The 21,361-nt window shown below is 42.2% G+C and overlaps 1 protein-coding gene across 7 annotated transcripts in view; it reads left to right on the forward strand.

Annotated features, from left to right (window-relative positions):
• LOC124185878 (AF4/FMR2 family member lilli) overlaps positions 1 to 21,361 on the forward strand; it is a 205,700-nt gene that overhangs the window by 178,887 nt on the left and 5,452 nt on the right. For 6 of the 7 annotated variants that reach the window (XM_046577099.1, XM_046577103.1, XM_046577101.1 and 3 more), the window contains exons 7-16: positions 961 to 994; positions 15,043 to 15,097; positions 15,333 to 15,388; positions 16,800 to 17,289; positions 17,526 to 19,136; positions 19,812 to 19,948; positions 20,218 to 20,412; positions 20,672 to 20,749; positions 20,836 to 20,932; positions 21,041 to 21,335. In XM_046577099.1, coding sequence (XP_046433055.1) covers positions 961 to 994; positions 15,043 to 15,097; positions 15,333 to 15,388; positions 16,800 to 17,289; positions 17,526 to 19,136; positions 19,812 to 19,948; positions 20,218 to 20,412; positions 20,672 to 20,749; positions 20,836 to 20,932; positions 21,041 to 21,335 — 3,048 coding nt within the window. The remainder of the gene's footprint in view (positions 1 to 960; positions 995 to 15,042; positions 15,098 to 15,332; positions 15,389 to 16,799; positions 17,290 to 17,525; positions 19,137 to 19,811; positions 19,949 to 20,217; positions 20,413 to 20,671; positions 20,750 to 20,835; positions 20,933 to 21,040; positions 21,336 to 21,361) is intronic. The other variant, XM_046577100.1, reaches the window with a different exon arrangement.

Below are 21,361 nucleotides of genomic sequence, written 5' to 3' on the forward strand. Positions count from 1 at the left end.
AGTCAAAACGAGTCAGTCTTTGCCACGTGACGTGACTTCTAATTGGCCGCATATGTTTCAACCGTCTATCTTCCCTGTCCTACGATCATTCCTTTAATGTGCCTGTATCTACAATTCTACACTCTCTAATAGCCCGCTCTACGGATTTATCGCACAGACTTGGGTGTAAAAGGAAGTAGCATCGATATGGGACTGCTCTTTGTACTACGTCGAAACTATCGTAAACGAATTGCAGAAAATTTCACGGTAACAATTTCGCAATGCGTCAATGATCGGATCGAGAATGTTGTTCGGTATAATCCAAGACAATGGGTTCCAGATTTAACATAAACCGTAAGAATGGCATCGCACGCTTGAGTTAAAGTTACGTAGTAACTTTTTTTTGGGTTCATTCTTTGAACTTCAGTTTAACAATCAACGAAAATCTTTGTTGCAAGTTGGGTAAGAATTCACGTCCACGGAAAATAGTCGAATGAAAAGAGAAAAGTACACACTGAGCCCGTTGGACGGAATTTACCCGACCAAAACACATCCGGAGGTATACGAAAATTTTCGGAAAAATGTACTCTACCCAATAAATTCGTTACAACGGCGATAGGAATTCCACGCACGGATATTTGATCCGATCAAGGACAAGTTATCGTCCGAATGTGGGCCTCGTAACTCGCCTACGAGAGAGGTGAACGTATATCATAGGCCTGCGATATGTCCATGCGTGCGGATTGGAATTGCCATTGTTTGACCAGTCGGGCTTCGGAACTTGCGGAACGATTAGTGCGCGGTTGTGCGATCAGCTCATATGCAAATTGCGCAATATCTCGAGGCTCGGCGAGTCGTGGAAGATTTTGTTTTTTTTTCGCATCCGTTGAACTGTAATTAGAGTACGACAGGAATATCTCTGTGATGTGTATACGACAAAGAAAAGAAATTAACATCGACTTTATGTTTTGTCTGTTGCAGAGCGAGAACGACATCCTACTACAAGGTCTGCTTCGTAAGTAATCGTGCAAGCACCATATTATTTATAGCTATTTTAAAGTCAATAAGCTTTCCGCGCGTATCGATTATAATATGGATTCGCGAAGGCAGTCTACCATTTGATAAATTCTTGAAGCGAAAGAATGAGGCCACACACACTTTACAGCTGCCCTCCTGAATCGATAAGGTCGTAGCGTATTGAGATTTTGTTTTTCCGCAGTATTTTTCTTCGCACAAAATTCTATATCGTTTTCGGTCTCGCCTGTGTCGTCGACATTGGTGCGATATGACATCATTGCAACGTAAACTGCTGTGATTGATTACACTAAACTCAATTAATACCGAACCAGAGGCTGGTTATTGCCAGAAATAAACGTCCGTTAAACCACCACGGTCGCGACTTGCTCCGGGCAAAGTTTATGGTAGATTTTATGCACAAAAATTTTCACGGAAGGCTCGGGCTGCGATCTCCCGCACAGCGTGACGAGTTAATCGTGCCAAGAGTTCACGTCCGTGAATGTATAATTAATTACAACTTTTGATTGATCATTTGCCCCATAGTAAAGTGCCGAGTAGCTGTTTGCGTTCGAGAAATTTCAGTCGTTAACGGGCGACAGTGAAGCTAAAAATGGCGCGGTCCCTTCTTCCTCGATATTATTGTTTACGCACCTAACCGAATATTAGACTCAACTAATTCGTTTATTCCGTAACTGATACGGAGTGTCAAATTTATGCGATTACTTATCGCCCCTGATTTCGCGTCACCTGAGGTTCCCCGTACCAACGTATGCGTGTCGTCACGTTCAAGTATCGAGGACAGGTGTGGCAAGCGTGGGGACCGAGATCCAGGTGATGATGAATGAGCACGTACGACGTTAAAGGGATGCCGTGTGGAAGTGTATTTATATACTCGTAAACATTTCGCAGTTGAAATTACGCCGAGAACAGTGGGGGGGAAAAATGACAAAATATCGATAACCGTCATCCGACAATTTGGCTCAACCTTTTTTTTTTTTGTTTCCGCTGATTCCGAATTTCAGTTGAAATGTTGTAAGCTCTTTAAAGCCGGCTTTTAATCAAATAAAAGCTTTTTTTCGTCCCACGAGACTGAATCTCGTTGCTCGGATTATAACCGAAGTTCCTGGTATGTTTATTCTTCCATATTATTCGCCTCCTCCGCGCGCTGTAGGTCCTGTATCAATTAGGAATTCACTCCGCCACCCTTCTCTCACACAAGCAGCAGCTCCGCGTTGGCCTTTTGCCATTCTTCCCTATTTGCGGGTGGTTAATTTTATCCAGCACAAAGAAGCTAACGACGGGCGAGCTGACAATGCCGGTGATCCTCCCAGCTCCTCGCTAACGAGAAACCACCAGGTTACAGTAATTTATATTGCACCCTGAGATGCCACGGGCCAGAGCTTTTTGACGATGGGGAAATACCGCGTTTTCGCGACACTTCATTTTTCTATAACCGAAAAGAAACATTTTTGGGCTAGTGACGTATAAAAACTTGATTTTTTAAACAAAAAAAGGTAATCGGCGATGCGCAATTATTTATTTCGTGCATTTACAGTTTATCGTTGAAATACGGATAAAAATACGGTACGAATTTTGAACGTTCCATCAAAGATGAATGCCAAGACACGTTTCTTTACATTTTATCACGAATTTTGTTTCTTATGTGGTTAATTGTGCTCTTCTAACATAATATTAACCATAAGCAATTTCTGAGATTGCATAGAACCTAGACTAAGTTATGGGAAAACCTGGGTGTCTTATGCTACGACTAGTCTCTTGGGTCTGTCATTTGTCATTCAAGACATTGGACCAGCTCGACTTTGTAGGTCCTTCGAGAGTTTGACTTGCGATGTAGAAAACGTGGAGACGTCGTGGCCATGAGAAAATAATTCTTAGTCACCCCCTGCAAGGAGGGGTTAACCAATTTCCACGAATCGCTGGCATTATCATCCCCACACGATACCTCCGCGAAAAAATGCAACAGTTTCAAAAAATGAAACGGTATCGAAAAGGTTATGAAGGCGATATCTCACATACTTAAGTAATCTAATATACATACAAGTCCATTACGGCGCCAACAAATATATAAACTTACAAGCCATAAAAATAAATTCGAATATCCATACAAATATCATCTTTTGCGATCATTGATCTATCTATCCAAAAAACGGTGCCGGCCGGCAGGAAAAGGGAATTTCTAATTCAAACTAGAGGCCCCGAACATCTGCGTTGGCTCCCAAAACGTAAGGATTTGCTGGAAAAGTTTGACCCGCTACCTCCGAACTCGTACTTTAAACCCGATGGAACTTTGCCAGATAGATTATACATGGGCATCATCCGGTAGAACGTGTTTAGGTGTTTAAAACAACAACCAACGCAAAAAGTCATGACAAACAATTTCGATAGAGACTGGTGACACGGAACCTCTTGTTCAAGCGACAGCTGCCTCTCGTTATCTTACCCGATGACAAATACAATGCATATTAATTTCCGGACATATCATGCATATTTTTTTTTTTTTTTTTCAATCCTCTTCCCAATACCAACGAGTAAAAAGTTTACGTCTGTTTGTACGCGTAATGTACACTCGTGTATTTACGTTCCCGATATGGACAGCGCGATGTTCCAGTCGTCGTTTACTCAATCGACACTGCATATTTTCATGCTTTCTCTAAAGCAAGCCTTCGCCGCGACTTGGTAATCCTATACGTCGTATCTGTCTTGTACAAGGACGAGGATGCAGAAACGTGTCGAAAGCGGCATACGACGCCCATCGTTAATTTTCGTATTTCTTTTCCTCTAAACTTGTGTTTCCGTCGACAATTTGACGACACGGTTGAATTCACAGGATAGGGTTAACCTTTAGATGGTCGGCCTGGCTCTTTTCGGAGTCAGCAGGTGGCTCGAAAATTCCACCGGACGTGTCGACTACTATTGATATACGTATATCATGCCTCTGAGAAATATCGAATTTCAAGGTACAAATGCCGGCCCTCTAAAGTTTAAACTCGAATGAACTTTCAGTCAGATTAATTTGCGTCGAAGAACTTGTGGTCGCGGAACGATACACGTCGTTTTGTACGTAGCACACATGCTTCTATATTCAACTTTTGTATAATATACAGCGATTCGTGACGGCGCGATGTTGGTTATACAAATATAACTTCGTTCTAGCAGCAAAGTTAGTGAGGCGGGTTATCATTTTTGTACCAGATGCAATTATCCGTTACATAGTAATATATGCACGAGGCCAGCTACTCTGTAAGACTGCTGCTTCGAGTCGTACATACATACATGCATACATCTGTAGGTACGATAGTGTATGAATAGTTATTCGTTTCGACCGACTGACGAAATATGACGGTACAGCAGGCATTTTCTACAATTTGCAATTTAAATACCTACGATTTCGTCGTCAGCGTTTACATGCCTTGAAACGATGAATTTTCCAATTCTGCACAAAATGCAGCACAGTGCAGAGGCTCTACGTACTTTATTATATGCCATATATCGCGACTTAGCACATCCTTTTGTTTCGACTTATGCGGTTGCGTTACGTAATTGCCGGTGTTAATTGAGGATGAAAATTTCGGGCTGTTTATTCAATAAAACGACATAACCAATTGTACACTGTGAGTGTAATTAAATTATTTGTAATTTGCATCGATAACACGACAGCGGTCGCTAATTGTTTTTCCCTAATAGAGGAGTCCGTCGATGGTAAAAGGTAAATAATCTTCGCAGGATGTTTGGGAGACTGTTAAGATACCAATTTAAAGCACACTTCGTACGAAACCTATATTTCAATTTCATAACTCCGTCTTTGTCGGAGATACACGTAATAATTATTCCAATCGCGCATATTTCTTCTTTGTGATGATGCCATCTCATTCCAATTCCTTACAATTGAGCGCAGAGGATGTAAAGAGAAACTAACGAACTCAAGATTGATGGATGAGAATCGGTATCAATCTTATTGGTCATCAGATCCTCACTGATAAACCCGCAAACCTTGTTCCCCTATTGCGATAAAGCGCTACGACTATTTAACGGACCGATAACATTTTCCTACACTGATACACAGCTTAATTGTGTAAGCTTAAATGTGGGTATTCGTGTTTCGTTTCAGTATAATATTCTATTTGTGGCGCGCGTGCTTTCCCTTTCACGATAAAATTCTCGACACCATTCTGTGCGCTTTTTGCACTCGACTGTCATCGTTGCAAAGTTGCCTGTATTTTATCATCAGCCTATGAAATAACCGGTTCGACCGCTAACCGATATCTCGTATTTACGCATAATCCATATCTGCATTCCACATTTCGATGTGTAACAAAATCACACGTAACATTCAATCTATATTTAGACCCTGATTATTGAAGCTGAGATTATTGAGAAGTTTTTTTTTTTGAATTTTAACCATTATTGTTCGCATGATAGATTCTTGGGTTTAAAATTTTAAAACTATATTTCAGAACTTTATCCTCCAAAGGTCATCCACAATTATCCATTAGCCTTGAATATATTTGTAAAGTACCTGCATACGATCCGTTCTACGCCAACAAGAAATTTTTACCGGATAAATTTTAACTTTCCCTCATGTTTCTTCTCAGATGTATTGTGAATGTAACAATAACCGGAACTTGTAATTAAAGTTTAGTTGGTAATTATTTCAGATTATGACGTCCCGATTAGACATGGGAAATCCAATTTATAATTTTCAATACTTCTATAAGACGTCAACTCGATCCAATGACTAATTTCAATCATGCCGCGAGAAGAATTCTCTGTAGTAGCAGCAGAAAACTACTTTACACTTAGTAAATAACTCCATACGTGAGAGGGATTTATGAATAGCCTTCGGGGATTAAAATGGGGTATAGTATAGACTAGTGGAATTCCAGATACCCAACATATCAACATGTACGAATAACCTAGGGTACCTATTGAAGTTCCAATTCCCAAGTTCTTATAGTTTCAGTTTCCGACAGCCTTAACTCACGCCGTGCCCTTTACTTTAATCTTAGCGAATGAAACTTGGTCCTGTATACAGAAACGGAAGCAGGCGAACGCTGCGAAACGTTTTTCGCGGCTTTGGAAGAAGACCGTTGTATCCTCGCGCAGGTTTCCGGGGACGGGAGTGTTATTTTTCTACCCACGAATCGGAGGTGCGCAGTATCTACCTTACGCCTTGTTGCAAGGTCGGAAGAAGAGATAACGTTTTACCGACATACGCGTTTTGCCGTCAACTTAGTCACCGTTAACGGATGGAGATTTGCGCGCGCGCGAGGAGTGACTGACCGGGTAATGGTGTTTGGTCTTGGCAACGAATTACCTTCAGGCACCGCACGCCGAGTTCGTAGTGAGAACGACGGAGGACTCGACATTTTTTTACACCTCTAATTGCAAAGCCCAAAGGTACCTACTTCGTGTCGTGTCATGCGAGAATTGTCTTCCTGTATTACCGGTGTGGAATCCCGGATGGGTATTCGGTTCCGTTAACCCATTAATTGCCGCAAACGTATCGAAAAGTCACGCAGTTCGGTCTAACTTCCGGTTTAACTTTGCTAGCAATATTTCTATCGAATCCTGCAAATCAAAGCTTGTGTACAACAATGGACAGATTATGCAACACGCATAGTTGACGATTGAGTAGATGTGGATACAAATTTCTCATTGGAGTAGGGAAAAGTGAAAGGTCCTCAGGTTGTGGTCGCGGTAGGGTTCATATATACCATTGTCGTAACGATAGCTAACTTAGAATACAAATTGACGGATTCCATCCGGTATGATGGTTGTTGCGAGTGATTTTTGTATCTTCCGTGCTTCGTACGATATGAAATTTTATATAATATCAATGTCGAATTTACAACATTCTTTTTTTTAATTTAACGCGGACCACGTCCTCAACTATCGACATGGCTGTTTATCCTGAATTGATTAATCACCGAGACAATACCTGTTCATCTGAGTGTAACCAACTCGATTGTGCTTCTAACGATTTGGAATCTTTTTATCCACCATCATTCTTGTAAAAGTTGAGTAGATTTCAGTTGCTTAGTTGTACCTGCCCAAAATCTACGCGCCGTCTGTCGAATTCAATATTTCATCTTCAAGTGTAGTAGGTACTGTCAGCTCGTCAATTATCGAGTGTCTGTTCGAGTCTCCGTTATATTTTTTTCTCGTTTTAGTCTCTCAATCGTCTATTGTCACTGTCACAGCAGGCGTAGTTTCTGCAACTCTGCAGCTTAGTTTCTTTTTTTCTTTCCCCTTCGATCATGCCAATTATGGAAAAGGCCGTTTTACGCGCTTCACAGAAATGCATCATGGCACGATGAAAGCCATACTCCTGTTTTTCTCGTTTACAACTCTCTCACGGTATCGAACGGTATTTCGTTTGATAATACCTACTAAGTGCAGTGTAAAACGAGCAAAGCTTACTGTTTTTCTTCCAAGGTTAAACTGCTGTATAGTATAGTTCTGCTTAACTTACAACGCTCAGGAACATATTTACGCTGTTAAAAATACTTTTCGTTTAACGTTATTCCTGCGTGACGTATTTATGTTGATACTCTCGATCCGTTAGGTAAAGATTGACGTACTTGATTGACTGTATTGTATTGTTTAAACACGAAACAAATCCATCCTGTCTTCGGTAGCGGTTTTCAATTAGTCCGACGTACGGGATTGTAAATATGTATAATAATCGTATACATCTCTCCCCTTCTGTGCAAAGCCGCAAAGTTTGTTGAGTTCAATTTTCCACCACACGCTGAGAATGATATCGTATTCGATTCTCTGAACGTTTACAACAGCTGTCAATACCTGCCGGCTTGCCTCGTTTTCGTCTCGGTTCACTTGGAACTTAATCGTGAAAGCACGACTAATCGTTCGTTCGGCTGTAGATAAATATGACAACTATTGTCATCGTCAGAATTGACTCACATTTCGATATTGGTTCATCTCGCGGACATTCACCTTTTCAGCGATCGGATGATATGCGCGTACATCTCAGTAGACTTCGGATTCTGGAAATCGTATTAAATACTCACAAAAGAGTCTTCGTGTTCAATAAATGGGGCAACCTGAATCGAAACTTATAAACACGCGGTAATTTACTCATGAAACGTGAAAAGCACATTCTTGATTGAATGTCGGTGGATTTTCTTTCTTTGTAACCAAAGTAATAACAAGAAATAAACAACTCCAATTGATAACAGCGAGCGGTTTATGTATGTTTCTGATTTTATACGCACGATGCGCCGTGTATAATGGGCATTTCAAATGTGGGTGAAATCGCGTCAGATCTAATGATGAAAGTTTAATCTCGCCGGCGAATACTTTGAAGTGTCGGAAGTAAAGGAAAAAAAGGAGCAATAAACAAAATCGATTCTAATTATCGAATGACCGCCACTCCAATGCAGACCCCCAAATCCCTGATATAAAGCAAAATGAAATCACCACGATTCTCCGAATCGTTTCAGCGGACCGTCAAATTAGGATGAAATTACCGATTACCACGTCAACGGGCCCGATTGAAGTCGGGGTAACGCTGAGAGGATACTTCGCCGGTCCATTCTTTTCTTTTTGTCTTGTTTTGTTCGCTGCATATGTGGACGTCGTTCAGTAAAGTAATATATATATATATTTATATATATATATATTTATATATATATATATTTATATATATATATATTTATATATATATATATATATATATATATATGCGCACCTGCTCTTTGGTTCATTAGAAAATTGAAAAAATTAGGGCACGAGACGACTCAATCGATGTAAAAATCACTCTTCACGTCTTTGTTCGACAAAGTAAATGAACCACGTTCGACTGATTCAACGGGCTAACAATAAAATGAGATGCTTGTCATCCTTTTAGACCGTATTGCGTCGATCAACTTCATTATCATCCAGTGAAATCAGAAAATTAGCTCGAATTTGAATTTCATCCATTCTAGATTAACTTCGTAACCACACACGAGAGTGGAAGCTCAGCAGAAGTCGATTACTGATCAAAGCAGAAACTCGGAATTGTTCGTTTGTGTACACAAGGCGTAGGAATTAACCGCGAAATCCGGGGTGGCGGAGTATTCCAATTGGCAACGCGATAATATCGTTGTTAATTGAAAGTCACTAATTAATGCGCTGCAGCTGTGATTTATACGGTTCACGCGTGAAATCATTTTTGACGAAAAATTGGAATGAATAAAATAAAATAAAGAAATTATGCTCGGATGAATGCAAGAACTAAACAGTGAAGTACAGAATTTTCTCGTTATCTAACCTGGCGGATTGCAAGAGAGTCTAGTCTGCTCTGCGGTCGGGAGAAGAGACGGATTTTATCAATATTATACACTTTTGACGATAACCAGCGTCGCCGTTCATCCGTGGCTGAGTAAACCCGTGGCAGCAGAAATTCAAAGCTGTGAACTATACCGGTCCGTGTTTCCGTGCAAGCGGGTATAAGAGACAGAATTATTGCCGCCACGTTATAGAGGTGGAGAAGGAGGAGGAGGAGGAGGAGGAGGAGGAGGAGAAACGGAGATGCGAAGAGGTCGGCGATTGAAGATACTAGACCGACCGAAGCGGCTTTCGCTTCAGGGCGAAGAGGGATGCCGGAATTTGCGAGAGCGAGCGAGAAAGACGGAGATGATGAGACAGAGAGGATGAGGATGAGGACACGGGGCGAGAGAGAGAGAGAGAGAGGGGGGGGGGGGCTGAGCATATCGAGCGAGCTCTATATAGCAGGACGGTAGTGTACCCGTCCTGAAACTTCCGAAGTTATTTGCAACAAGCAGGTTGCTGCCGCGGCTGCCACTGTTCCTGATGGCGGTGGTGGAGGCAGCGGTCTGGTCTCGTGGAATTCTCTATTCCATCCGTTCTCCGCCCTCCGCTCGATTCTCAGCTATAACCTGGGAGGCCCGGCGGCTCGCCCGGTTGGCACCCTGGTCCCCCGACTATTTGCTGGTGGTGGTGCCACTGCCACTGCCATCGGCATCGGCATCGCCTATCTCGTTAATGGACGCCAAGAACTCGCCGGTAGAAAGTGATTGCTACAACCAGCGAAGATCGGTCCTCGGATCGCTGATCCATGGCGAAGCAAGAGCGGAAGAAAACGAAATAAAGGGAAGTCGGAAGAAAGAGGAATGAGCGAAGTAGTACTTGGACTGGATAGAATCGAAACCTTTGAGGCTACTGTGTATTACCGACATTTCGTAGTTACGGAAGAGAACGCGATTTGGACCATGTTCGTTTGACAAGAATGAGACACGTGTAACAACAACGATCCAAGGTATAATGTGCAGCTGAGGAATGAATTTGAGAAGCGGCAAATTTTGACACGTCTTTGGCGATCGAAAAGATCCTGCTATACTATCTACTCTGTAAATTTATGACTCGAATGTCCTCAACTCGTTCCTGAATGACTATAGATCCAGTTACTGTACCAGCTTACTGATCGTAAAATCGCGCTAGAACCAGCCAAAGTGATGCTCGTGACAGAGACAATTTTGTTGAGATTTATAAACCAGCGCACAGTTAGGAAAAAATCCTGGAAACGTAAGAGAATTTAAAACAGGTCAGGGAATTCAGGGAAATGTCAGCAAATTCTATTACTGGTCAGGAAATTTTTTTCTCTTTGGTTGCGATAAAATTACTTGTTTGTCGTATTGTTATTTGTCTGACAAACTCATGTCATTTTTTTACTTCTTACGAATCAAATGAGTAAAATCCACACCGTGTAACGACATTCCGTGACAGAACTAGAAAAGAATGTATTCATTAAACGAAAGTGTTCAAAAGTTTTTCAAAATCGAAAACGTTCGGTGTCAATAGTTTATGCCAATAGAAGATAAACGTTATCTTATTTTAAAAATCTTTTCACGTTTGTTATCAGACTGTGATATTGCATTTCAGCATCTTTTTGAGAGTCAGTCAGTCAATCAATGAATCATTCTGCCAACAGTTGAATTATCTCAGTGTGCATCCTTTTCCACATTCGAGGAAGACTTAACCTTTTTCATCTCTCCGTGTGCATTTGATGGTTGAATCAACGTTACGCTGGACTTGAATATAGCTGATAAATCATGTAAATTACCATCAGCTGTGGATTACATCTGCAAAATTTTAACCTCTCTCAATCAACCGACAAATTACCCTATCCAAGTTATGAACACGTCAAACTGTACGTATCTCGCTGCAAACTACCAATTATGAAGGTTTAATTATTCGAAAGCTGATTCACCTACAAACCATGTTCCTATAACCCTTCACTGCCTATAATGTGAAGTATATTTCGATCGTAGATGTCCTGGTGCGACGAGGCAGGGAAAGTCAACTTGATTACGTGAAAAAAAATCACACCTACAGATTCAACGGTGTTCTACTCGGTATTGTTAACAATTGTAGAAAACAATTATTGAGACAAAACAAATTGAGCTAGGAGTCAGTAGTATTTGCACGTGGCTCTCAACCAGCGTCAAATAAATCGTCAAGTAGACTAATACATACGGTATCGCAAAATTGAACCTTTCCAAAAGGCCGTTCATTTTGTACAAGTTTTGCAATTCGGCAGTGTATAAGTTTTCTGTTCGTATGCAGTACGGCAGCTTATACGAACAGGCGGTAAACGCTTAGCCATTAAAAAATCCCTGGCTCATATTCGAGATTACGTTGTGGCTCATTCGACTCGAGGAAAGAAAACAACGCACACGGAGTGTTGGGGTTCTTCTGTTATCGATTATGCTCATCCCCTCGACGCCCGGTCGTGGTGACGGTTGTTCGAGGTAGCGAAGGGGAGGAACCCCTTAGCGTCGCGACGTCGAGTGTCCCGTCAGTGTGGACGTTCGTGTGCTTGATGATGGCAGACGCCTGTAGCACACGGTTGGAGTTATACGGGTTCGGTAATGAATTTGGGTGCTGAAGTGGAGAGTAAAAAATGAAGAAATAAGAGGAGAAAACATTCGGACGCGAATGAAGTACTTTTCGTCGATCTGCCATCGGCAGTGGAAGCTTTTCTAGACGCCGGACCGTTTAGAGGGGAAAAAATTGAGCTTACACCGTTCGATGAATAAACGCTCTGTCGGGGTCTGAGAAACTTGGCAGGGATTTAGGTCCGAGGTTGTTGGCTCGTAACGGGAGGAAGCAGCGGAGCTTGCACTCCTCCATCTCTCGAGTAACACAGAAGCTCGAAGACGAAGCCAATTTCTCGGTATATACCTCATAGCTATACATTCGCCGGAGTCGACGGAAAATATCCTCATTTTAGCCACCAACAACGATGCAGCGATTCAACCTTGACGAGTGGTGTTCAAGTCGAGTTTAGCAACCCCAATTTTTTTTCACAATTTAGCTTACCCGCGAACCGCGTTGTATTATATACAATGTACCTACCCTTTTCCGTAGTTATTACCTGACCAGAGTTATCGCTCTCATGCTATTCTTCACTCTGTTTCAATGTGAAACCGGAAGTGTCCATCGTCCAACCGGAGACGAAGATAAATTGATTCTCTGCCAGGAGTGTCAGCAGCGGATCTCGTGACTCTCTGACAACTGGTCACTCGTTAAAGCCCCCTGACGCGGTGGAAGCGGTACCGACAGATTTCTGTGCAGTAACAACCCAACTGCTGCGCGACGCTTGTGTCAAAGCTACAAATTGTTGATGTGTATTGACAAAAGACGGGGACCTCCGCCAATGGGGAATTATTTGGGCCATTTGGCTGGCTTACGCGAATTGAGAGATCTGGGAAAAGGGTAACAAAGGGAAGAAAAAACTTGACGGAATCGGCTGTCACGGCTACCCTCTCTCGTGAGAAAAGGGTCTTCCTTTTTCACCCAGGCAATCCGCGCTCGGGTCACTACTCCATATGTCTTCCCTCTTCTCGGTATGACTCTAGCCGGTATACTATAGCCAAAGTGCGAGAGTAGCGATAATAGGAAGTGTTCCTTCCTCCTTGTCCAAGGACAAACTGGTTTCCTCTCTACTTTATGTCGTGATCATGTCGTACCTTTCTGCAGCAATCGCTGATTCCCGGTTAGACGCGTCCGAGGCTCTTATCGTTGCTAACCTCTAACGCCTGTAGTGAACCTGTGGAATAAAGTGAAATAAAATTGTTGCATGTATCGCGAGATGAAATTGTGAATACCTGCACCACCAGCAGCAGCAGCGGCAGCAGCAGCAGCAGCAGTAGCAACAACTCCTCCGCCGTGCGGTTGGTCCTTTTCAGAGCCCGTAGGGCTCAGGATATCGATTGCCGTTGAAAAATATTCCTCTATTTTCCACGATGCACTCGGGGAGGTTACCGACCTCGTTTCACCGAATATTATATTCTCAAATCCCGGTTAAACTCAATTCCATCGATGATGGACGAAAATGAATCGCGGATAAGAAACTCAACCAATCGTCCACCTTTGCGAATGTGCAACCGTAATTTATTATACGGAATAATTATTAGTTAATACCGCGTTGGCATACATGTATATCAACGAGTCAGTAATTAGTACGCAGTCAAATGATCGAACGTTACAATTTTGGCATGTGCGACCGACCAACCCTGCAGTGACGAAATCATTCGTACCTTGAATTCTTGATGATTTCTATAAACTTGTTTCCAAGTCTCGGAATTCTTTCATAGACCGCACCAAAGCCACACCTTACGCGTACGAATGCGAATAAAATGAATTAAGGGAGTATGGCTCAGATTTGAAGGCTGATTTGACTGTGAAAGGCCACGCCTGCGAAGTACATATTAAGTACAGCATTTGAATCAGAACATCTATTCACTTTGATCCTTTCATTCTCCGCCTCTTTCTCTCGTCCTCCAGGACCAGGGGGGGATGCTTGGTCGTGGCGCGTTGGGAACGCAGAAAGGATTGTCGTCGTACGCGGCGGGTGGGAAGCCGGGATGGGATAGGATACACTCCGGGGTCGATGTACGCCCGCCTCTTCTCCACGGTGCTTTGCTCTCCTCTGCTCTCCTCTGTTCTACGTTAGGCATTATAAACTCGGCTCGACGACCTAACTTCACCCAACCCCGGCGAACCGAGCCCAACCCAGTGCGATCTGCTCTTTCTTCTTCCTTCATCTTCATCTTCATCTTCATCTTCGTCTATTCGTTCTTACTTTCTTTTTCTTTTTCTCTACACTTACGATATCACGCGTCGGTGATCGTCCCTTTTCCCTGAGAGAAAAGAGATTTACACACCCGTATCCTGCTGCACTGCTCCGATTCACGGCGCCGCACTTTGCACCGCGCGTTTATTTTATTACCCAACTATTTCCATGTACGTGCAGCAACGACTTGCGGAGTGTCACGAGGTATGGCGGGGGAATTTTCAACGATATGGCAAACACGCTTGTCCTCGTTTATATTACAATTAGGGTTGCATCAATTTATCGCTTTGTACCTACGTCCTTACTACGTAATTTAGGCAGGCCGTGACGTGATTCCTATCTATGGCGGTGTTTTCACGTAGGAGTTACACTACGTGTCACCCGGTGAGTTTTGTGTCAAGCCGTTTGCTGAAAGTTGGAAAAAACGAAGACAGCTGTCGTCAGTTCTTGTGATCATTTTCGTATATCTTTCGCTATTATCTTCAATTATAGTCCTTATTATGCAATCTCGTTTCGCACAGTGTACACGTGGCAGTAGATACTAATGAGGTGGAATGATTTGAGTGGTATCTTGACGATGGATGGAATACTCGACGATTAGATGAGACGGCACGCGCTGAAAGGTCTCATCCTTTCAAGTATCGTTTGACAAGGAAGAAACGAGAAAACAGAATACAGACGGGTTTCAGTTTATGAAAGGAATCATTAATACCTGATATCATTATCCGCTCTATATCGTTAGTTTTTACGATGTCACGAGCAAACACACAGCTTAAGTTCGTATTTCTCATCAGGCGTCATTCGAGATGTTGTTTCTTACGATTAATGCCGATGGTCGTTCATAAATAGCGTGTGATTACTAAAAATGTGTGAGTTGTTGGTGAAAAATTGTTGTAATAATGCGTTTCTTTTGTTTATTCCAGAGATGTGGTGGTCCGTGACCTAGACCTTTCCGAAAGCGAAGATGAAGGAAACAAGGTGCGTTATGAACGAATAGAATTGCTCTAATTAATAAGATTATCTCTGTGATCTTTTGAAAATTACTTTTACATATCAGTCGTTCAGTAGTTTCATGCACAGATTTTTTCATTTCAATTCATTCAATGTTTAGGCGACATTAAGTCCGCTGTGTGAACTAATGAATCGTAGAAAATTTATCACCCGTACAAGTCTAATCGAAATTGTTCTCATTGATGTTTTCACTTATTCACAGGGCTCTTCGCGGACGACAAGAGATAACAGAAGTCCGAACACGAATCTTCCAGTCGAGTGAGTATTCCTCCGTCCCATAAAGAGAACAAATATCCCGAACTATATTTAGCTTGGTTCCTATCTGCGTTATATTGCGAAGTTATACACTGCGCGTAAATTAAATTCGGTTCGTCATGTATCGGTTGAAGAAGTATGGAGCAGACGTGTGTTCAAAACCGCGCACGCAAACGAGTAAACATGCATATACAATACACACAGTCATACGAGTTTCCTCTCATTTCAATATATTCAGCTTCAAGTCGATTTTGTGATCCGACGGATTTCGCAAATTCAAATCAAAGTGCAATTTCTTCTTGCGTGTAGAGATTTTTTTTTTACCGTCGTTCCCCGACTGACGTTACACAACAATTTGCACGATCGAGACATGTAGTCTCACAGATTTGCGAATTAACAGCTCGATTTTTTTATTCTCTCGTTATAAGGTAATTCGACGCTATAAGTATCCTTTTCGTTACACCCTCTGGTGAAATTTATTAATTTTCTGCACTTTTATGATCTTTGCACATTATACAACGTTCGTGAATTTTATTTCGACACCTACATAAAGTATGCGCGTATCCGGAGAGTAAGCGGAGATCGCGTCTAATCGGTGAAACACGGATCGGTGGCAACCCTATTTGCAAAGCACATCTGTCGCGAAACGACTGTGGGCGGGAGGCGTTCGACGCAACGACGCAATAATTGCTGGCGTCGCGACGCCCCTCAACCCTTTCTGTGTAATCAGATATATTTGCATTGGATGCAATTACTATGGACGATTTTTACAAGCCGTGAATTTTATCCGGATTGCGAGTTATTCAATTTTTTCTTTTTTATAAAATATCCTTACAATACCGCGGAGCGTTGAAATTATTACACATAATTACACACGGGGTAGCTCGATCGAGACAATTTCCTAAGCGAGTATCACGGTATCGACTACTTTAATAGCGTGGAATAATTAAACGGATTGATTATGTACAGTTCAATTCACCGTGGAAATATATATATGCCTGTGTATTACATCAATTGGCGGTGAAACTGCAGGAGTCAGGTGGCCATGTAGGGTATACCTGGGCATAATTGTCATGTCCGTATACCGGCTCGGTATTCTGAATATTTTATAGACTTAAACGTCAGGCAATTTTCAGACCCGTCAGCCTACTCGAATCGCACGATACACGTTCAATATGATCGGGACAAATGTGCGCGCGTCATTCGTAATTGCCAGCCAACGAAAACACGCGTTATACGCATTGTGCCTTATTTGATTCCGCTCAGCAGCCAATAGCGATGAAAACAAAGTTGCAAATCCATTTTACCCCAGTCCTTTACGTTGTTCGATACGTTCGATAAGTTCAATAAGTTCACCCCACAACCATGTTTTTCTGCAAGCCTTATTAACGCTCGATATTATGATAAATTTCAGTCTGCTACCAGCAATGACACCAGCACCCTTAGCGCCAATGTCGCCGCTAGATAAGTCGCCGACAGGATCATTACCACCATCAAGATCGGCGAGTCCTGCACCCAACCAGGTGTCACCGTCGCATCAAATTGTGCCTCTACGACCATTGTCTCAGTCACCGTTGAATCCTCCTAGAAAAGATTTACCTAGCCCCATAACGCAGAGGCCTCCTAGTCCACTGGATCAAGCACCTCAGAGCTCTCCGAGCGCAAGTTCAAGCTCAGGTTCTGACACCAGCATCACTGACACTAGCGATGAATCCGAGGATGAGAGAGATCGACCCCCAGAGAAAGGTCCTTCTACTCCACTGTCGGTATCACCGATACCCAATGTGGAGGAACCGCTACCTACCGTCGAAGAGGCAAAACCTCCTAGATGGAATCTGGAATCCTTTATCAATAGGAATGCTGTACATTCTAGTGATCAGACTCAGGAAGCAAAGCGTCTACAGGTATGTTCGAAGAAATTTTGCGCTTCCGCAGTACATATACCGCTCTCAATAAACTCCAAAATGCAAGGAATTTTATTCATAATCCAGAATATAGCATGCAGCATTGACACTTGTTTCAAATAATGGTTCACTTATCGTAACGAAATTATTTTCCCTGGGCAAGATCCTTGATAAATTTTGTTTTGTTGATATTTGAAGCTTCTCTATTTACACGTTAGATTTTGACGATTTTTCAGGGTGATGCGAGAAGAAATGGTTCTCCGAATGAGCCTACCGGTACCAAGAGGCCGGGTCATGACTCTGGAAGCGAATGGCAACTAAACGAAGCGTTGGACAAACATCACACACAGCTGTTGAGTTCTTTGAGCGACAGCGATCTTCACTCTGATAACGAAAAGAAGCCTGTTACTCAAGAGTCGGTTCGATCACTGCAACGTGAAAAATCAAAGCCACTGAAGAGAGGTCGGCCTCGAAAGACTGTAAAAAGTCCCAAGGGTTCGCGTCAACCGTCCGATAACGATAGCGGGAACAAGAAGGGACGTGGAAGGCCCCGTCTGACGAGTTCTAAGAAAAAACCAGTCTCAAAACCCACAGTATCAACAAGTGATGACGCCAGTAATGCTGGATCGCAAGGAGGTTCCAGCGACTTTGACAGCGATCATCCCAGTCTGCCGAGACAACCAGCCTCTCCCATTTCGTTAGTCAATAAACCCAGACGAAGAACGAGCGGGTCATCTAGTGAAGATGAAAGAGCACCAACTAAAGGAACTGACTCGGATGATAGCTCGTGGCGTAGATCTTCCCTTAAAAAGCGACCCAGCGATCGCGAAGATCCAATGAAGAGAAATAGACTTTCCGATTCGCCAAAGAAATCCGACAAGAAGAGGACAGTTAATAAAATGAATTCAAGTAGGAGATCTCGGCTGTCAAATACCATTGGATGTGAAAATGATTCCGACAGCGAAGTCGAGGTTCAGAAACCCAAAGTCGCCAGAGTACCGCCACGACCCAGACCACCACCAACCAGATCAAGCTCACCGAATAATTCCGACAGCGACATCAGTTCGGCGCCGAAATTGCAAGAGGAGCGAGGAAATGTTCAGGATAAAAAGAAGAGCGATACTTTGAGAAAGTTGTTCTCATCTTCAGGCAAGGGGGGTGGAAAAGGTGGTGGCAAGGGTGGAAAAGGAGGCAAGGGTGGCGGAAAGTGTGGAATTTATGTCGAGGAATACTCGGTACCAACGCCAACTGGAGGAGAAAGTCCGTATAAAAGGCCATCGTCCCAAATGTCGTTACCACCGTTGAATTATGTTCATGGTCATCCGAGCCTGATGTGTCGACTCGCATTAACCCGACTTTCACACATACCACAGAATTCTCGAGGGCAGGAACTGAGACAGCGCACCGAACTTCCCGACACGAGGCCGGCTTCGAGATTAGCCAGTCGTCTACCTCCTTCTCGTCCACCGACTCCTGAAGAAGGAGAGATAATTGACATGCCCCGCTCTGATACAAGGACACGTAACAGTGATGCTCCTATAAAATCGGAAGGTGTTGCTAAACAAAATCGTGTTAAAATCGAACAGGTATTAGTAGACAGTAAAAACAACAGTGCATCGAACAGTAATGGTATCAATGGTGGTTGTGTTAATAATAGTAGTGCAAGTGGGAGTGGTAGTAGTATGCCTAAACGAAAACGTAACACTAGTTGCAGTTCAGTGTCTAGTTTGAGTACTGTTTGTTCTATAGACTCTAAAGCAAAAACTTCCGAGCCGAAGGAAAAGAAAAAGCGGAAACGAAAGCACACAGAGAGTCAGTGCATAACGCCAAGACCATCTTCCAGTCAGGTAAGGGGCTGTCCATTAATCGCGCGAGGCTTGAAAAGGGGGGGGGCTGACAAAAATCACGAAATGTCACAAGGGGGGGGGGGGGGTGTAATAAGATATCACGTGTATTTATTTTTATCATGGTCCTTAATATCAGAATGAGATAAGATTATATTTTATATCTGTACTTAGGATAATATTCTGAGATATTCAGATCATGTGATTAATGGACGGCCCCTAATGTGTTCTTATATCATCTTTTCACCCTTACCATATTGCCTTGATGAATTGTATTGATATGAACAAGATGGATAAATCGAAGAATGCAGTTCTCCGTTGATCCAAGGAAAACTTATCTAATTGCTTTCAAGATATTCATAATCAATCAAATATTACAAGCTGTTTCTCGGGGTGATTTTGAAGCAGCTGAATACGTTACATATTACACAGCTTAATTCTTGAAGAAAAGGGGAGTAGAGAAATACCAAATTTGCCGAATTTGCTACATTATTTTTTTGCTAATATCGTGGTTTAAACGTAAAATCAATTTATGATTATTTAGCATGAAATAAATTCATGTGTATAATTTATTATAATAACATCAAAAAGTAGAAACAAACCTTACCACTTCATTTCCTGCTGTGACTTGCACAGAAATTTTTTAATATTATTAAATCATGGGTAACTCATGTACAGCAGTGTGATGTGCAGCCAACCAATCATGAGCGGGAAGAAAAACCAAATGGCAATCTTCTGCCTCCACCACCGCCACCTCAACGTGTCTACTACTCCTACTTCCACCCTCAACACGATATCTTGGAGGATCAGGATAGGTAAAACACTACAGGTTTAACACTCATATTTTTTTCTCCCTTGGATTTTATTTATGGTAAAAATCCACATATCCTTCTAAAATTTTCGTCAATTCACACATTATAAGCAAAATAAATTCAGTTGAAACTATTACACTATGTACTGAGTAGTACGCTCTTTTCCCAAGTCAATTCAGTTTCTAAATATACAGTTACGAATAGACATTGCGACTCTTGCATGTGATAATGTGCATCATGTGTTGAAATGTGCTAATAATTTTTTTTAATAGGGACCAGAACCAGTACCTGACAGAAGCAAAGCGCCTAAAGCACAGTGCCGACGAAGAGTGCGAGCTGACTGCGCAATGCATGCAATACTTGGAAGCTGTATTATACTTTTTACTTACGGGTCATGCAATGGAATCAGACCCTGTGACTGAGCGTGCCGCATTTACCATGTATAGAGACACACTTAGTCTAATTAAGTGAGTACAACTATATTGAAGTTGACCAACTATATCCGGTCGTCTGAAAGTTGAAATAGTGCTAAAATTTTGTTGCTTTTATGTGTCGGGTAATATATTCTCAGTATTATAAATCTTCCAACAATATAATAGACAATTTTATGCAAAATTTGTAATTCTTTTTCTATAATCGATATGTCGCAATGTAACAAAGTAAATAGGAGCTTGTGATGAGAGTAGTGTGGACTTGGTTTCAACTAGTTCTGCTTATTTGATTTAGGTATATCTCTTCCAAGTTTAAGAGCCAACAGAACAAATCTCCCGAGAGCAGTATACATAACAAACTGGCTGTTTTGAGGTGAGCGAAAGTCAATATATCCTTAATCCAAAACATAACAAAACAGCTTAAGCATTGGGTACTAATGGAAAATGATATAATTACAGCCTGTGGTGCCAGTCTCTTTTGTACTACAAATTATTCAAGATGCGTAAGCATGAGGTAAAGGACTGTGACAAACTACTAACGGATTATTATCAGAAGGTGAGTCACTTAATTTTTTGAATTTACATCACAGGATAAATACAAATACATAAATCGTTTCTCGAATCACTTTCAATATAACTAATTGTTAATGTATTCTTATTCAAGCCCACACAACCTACATTAGTACAACCGGAAGGTCAAGGTACACCTTCCCCTCTGTCGCCAACTCCATCTCCTGCTGGTTCGGTTGGTTCGGTTGGTAGCCAAAGCTCAGGTTACAGCAGCGGAGAGTTGGCCAACAGGGGCGCGGTATCTGGACAAGTGCAAGGAGCTCCTTACGTAAGCGTACCTCTAAGTGTTCACAGTGCGATGCAAAAGCAGAATCAACACTTCAGTTTTCTGATGAACTGCCACGACCTATGGGATCAAGCTAATTCTTTGGTCACAGACAAGCATAGAGGTAATTAAAATGACTTCAAGTAGTCT

The sequence above is a fragment of the Neodiprion fabricii genome, chromosome 6 (genome assembly GCF_021155785.1).
Source record: "Neodiprion fabricii isolate iyNeoFabr1 chromosome 6, iyNeoFabr1.1, whole genome shotgun sequence".
NCBI classification, from domain to species: domain Eukaryota; kingdom Metazoa; phylum Arthropoda; class Insecta; order Hymenoptera; family Diprionidae; genus Neodiprion; species Neodiprion fabricii.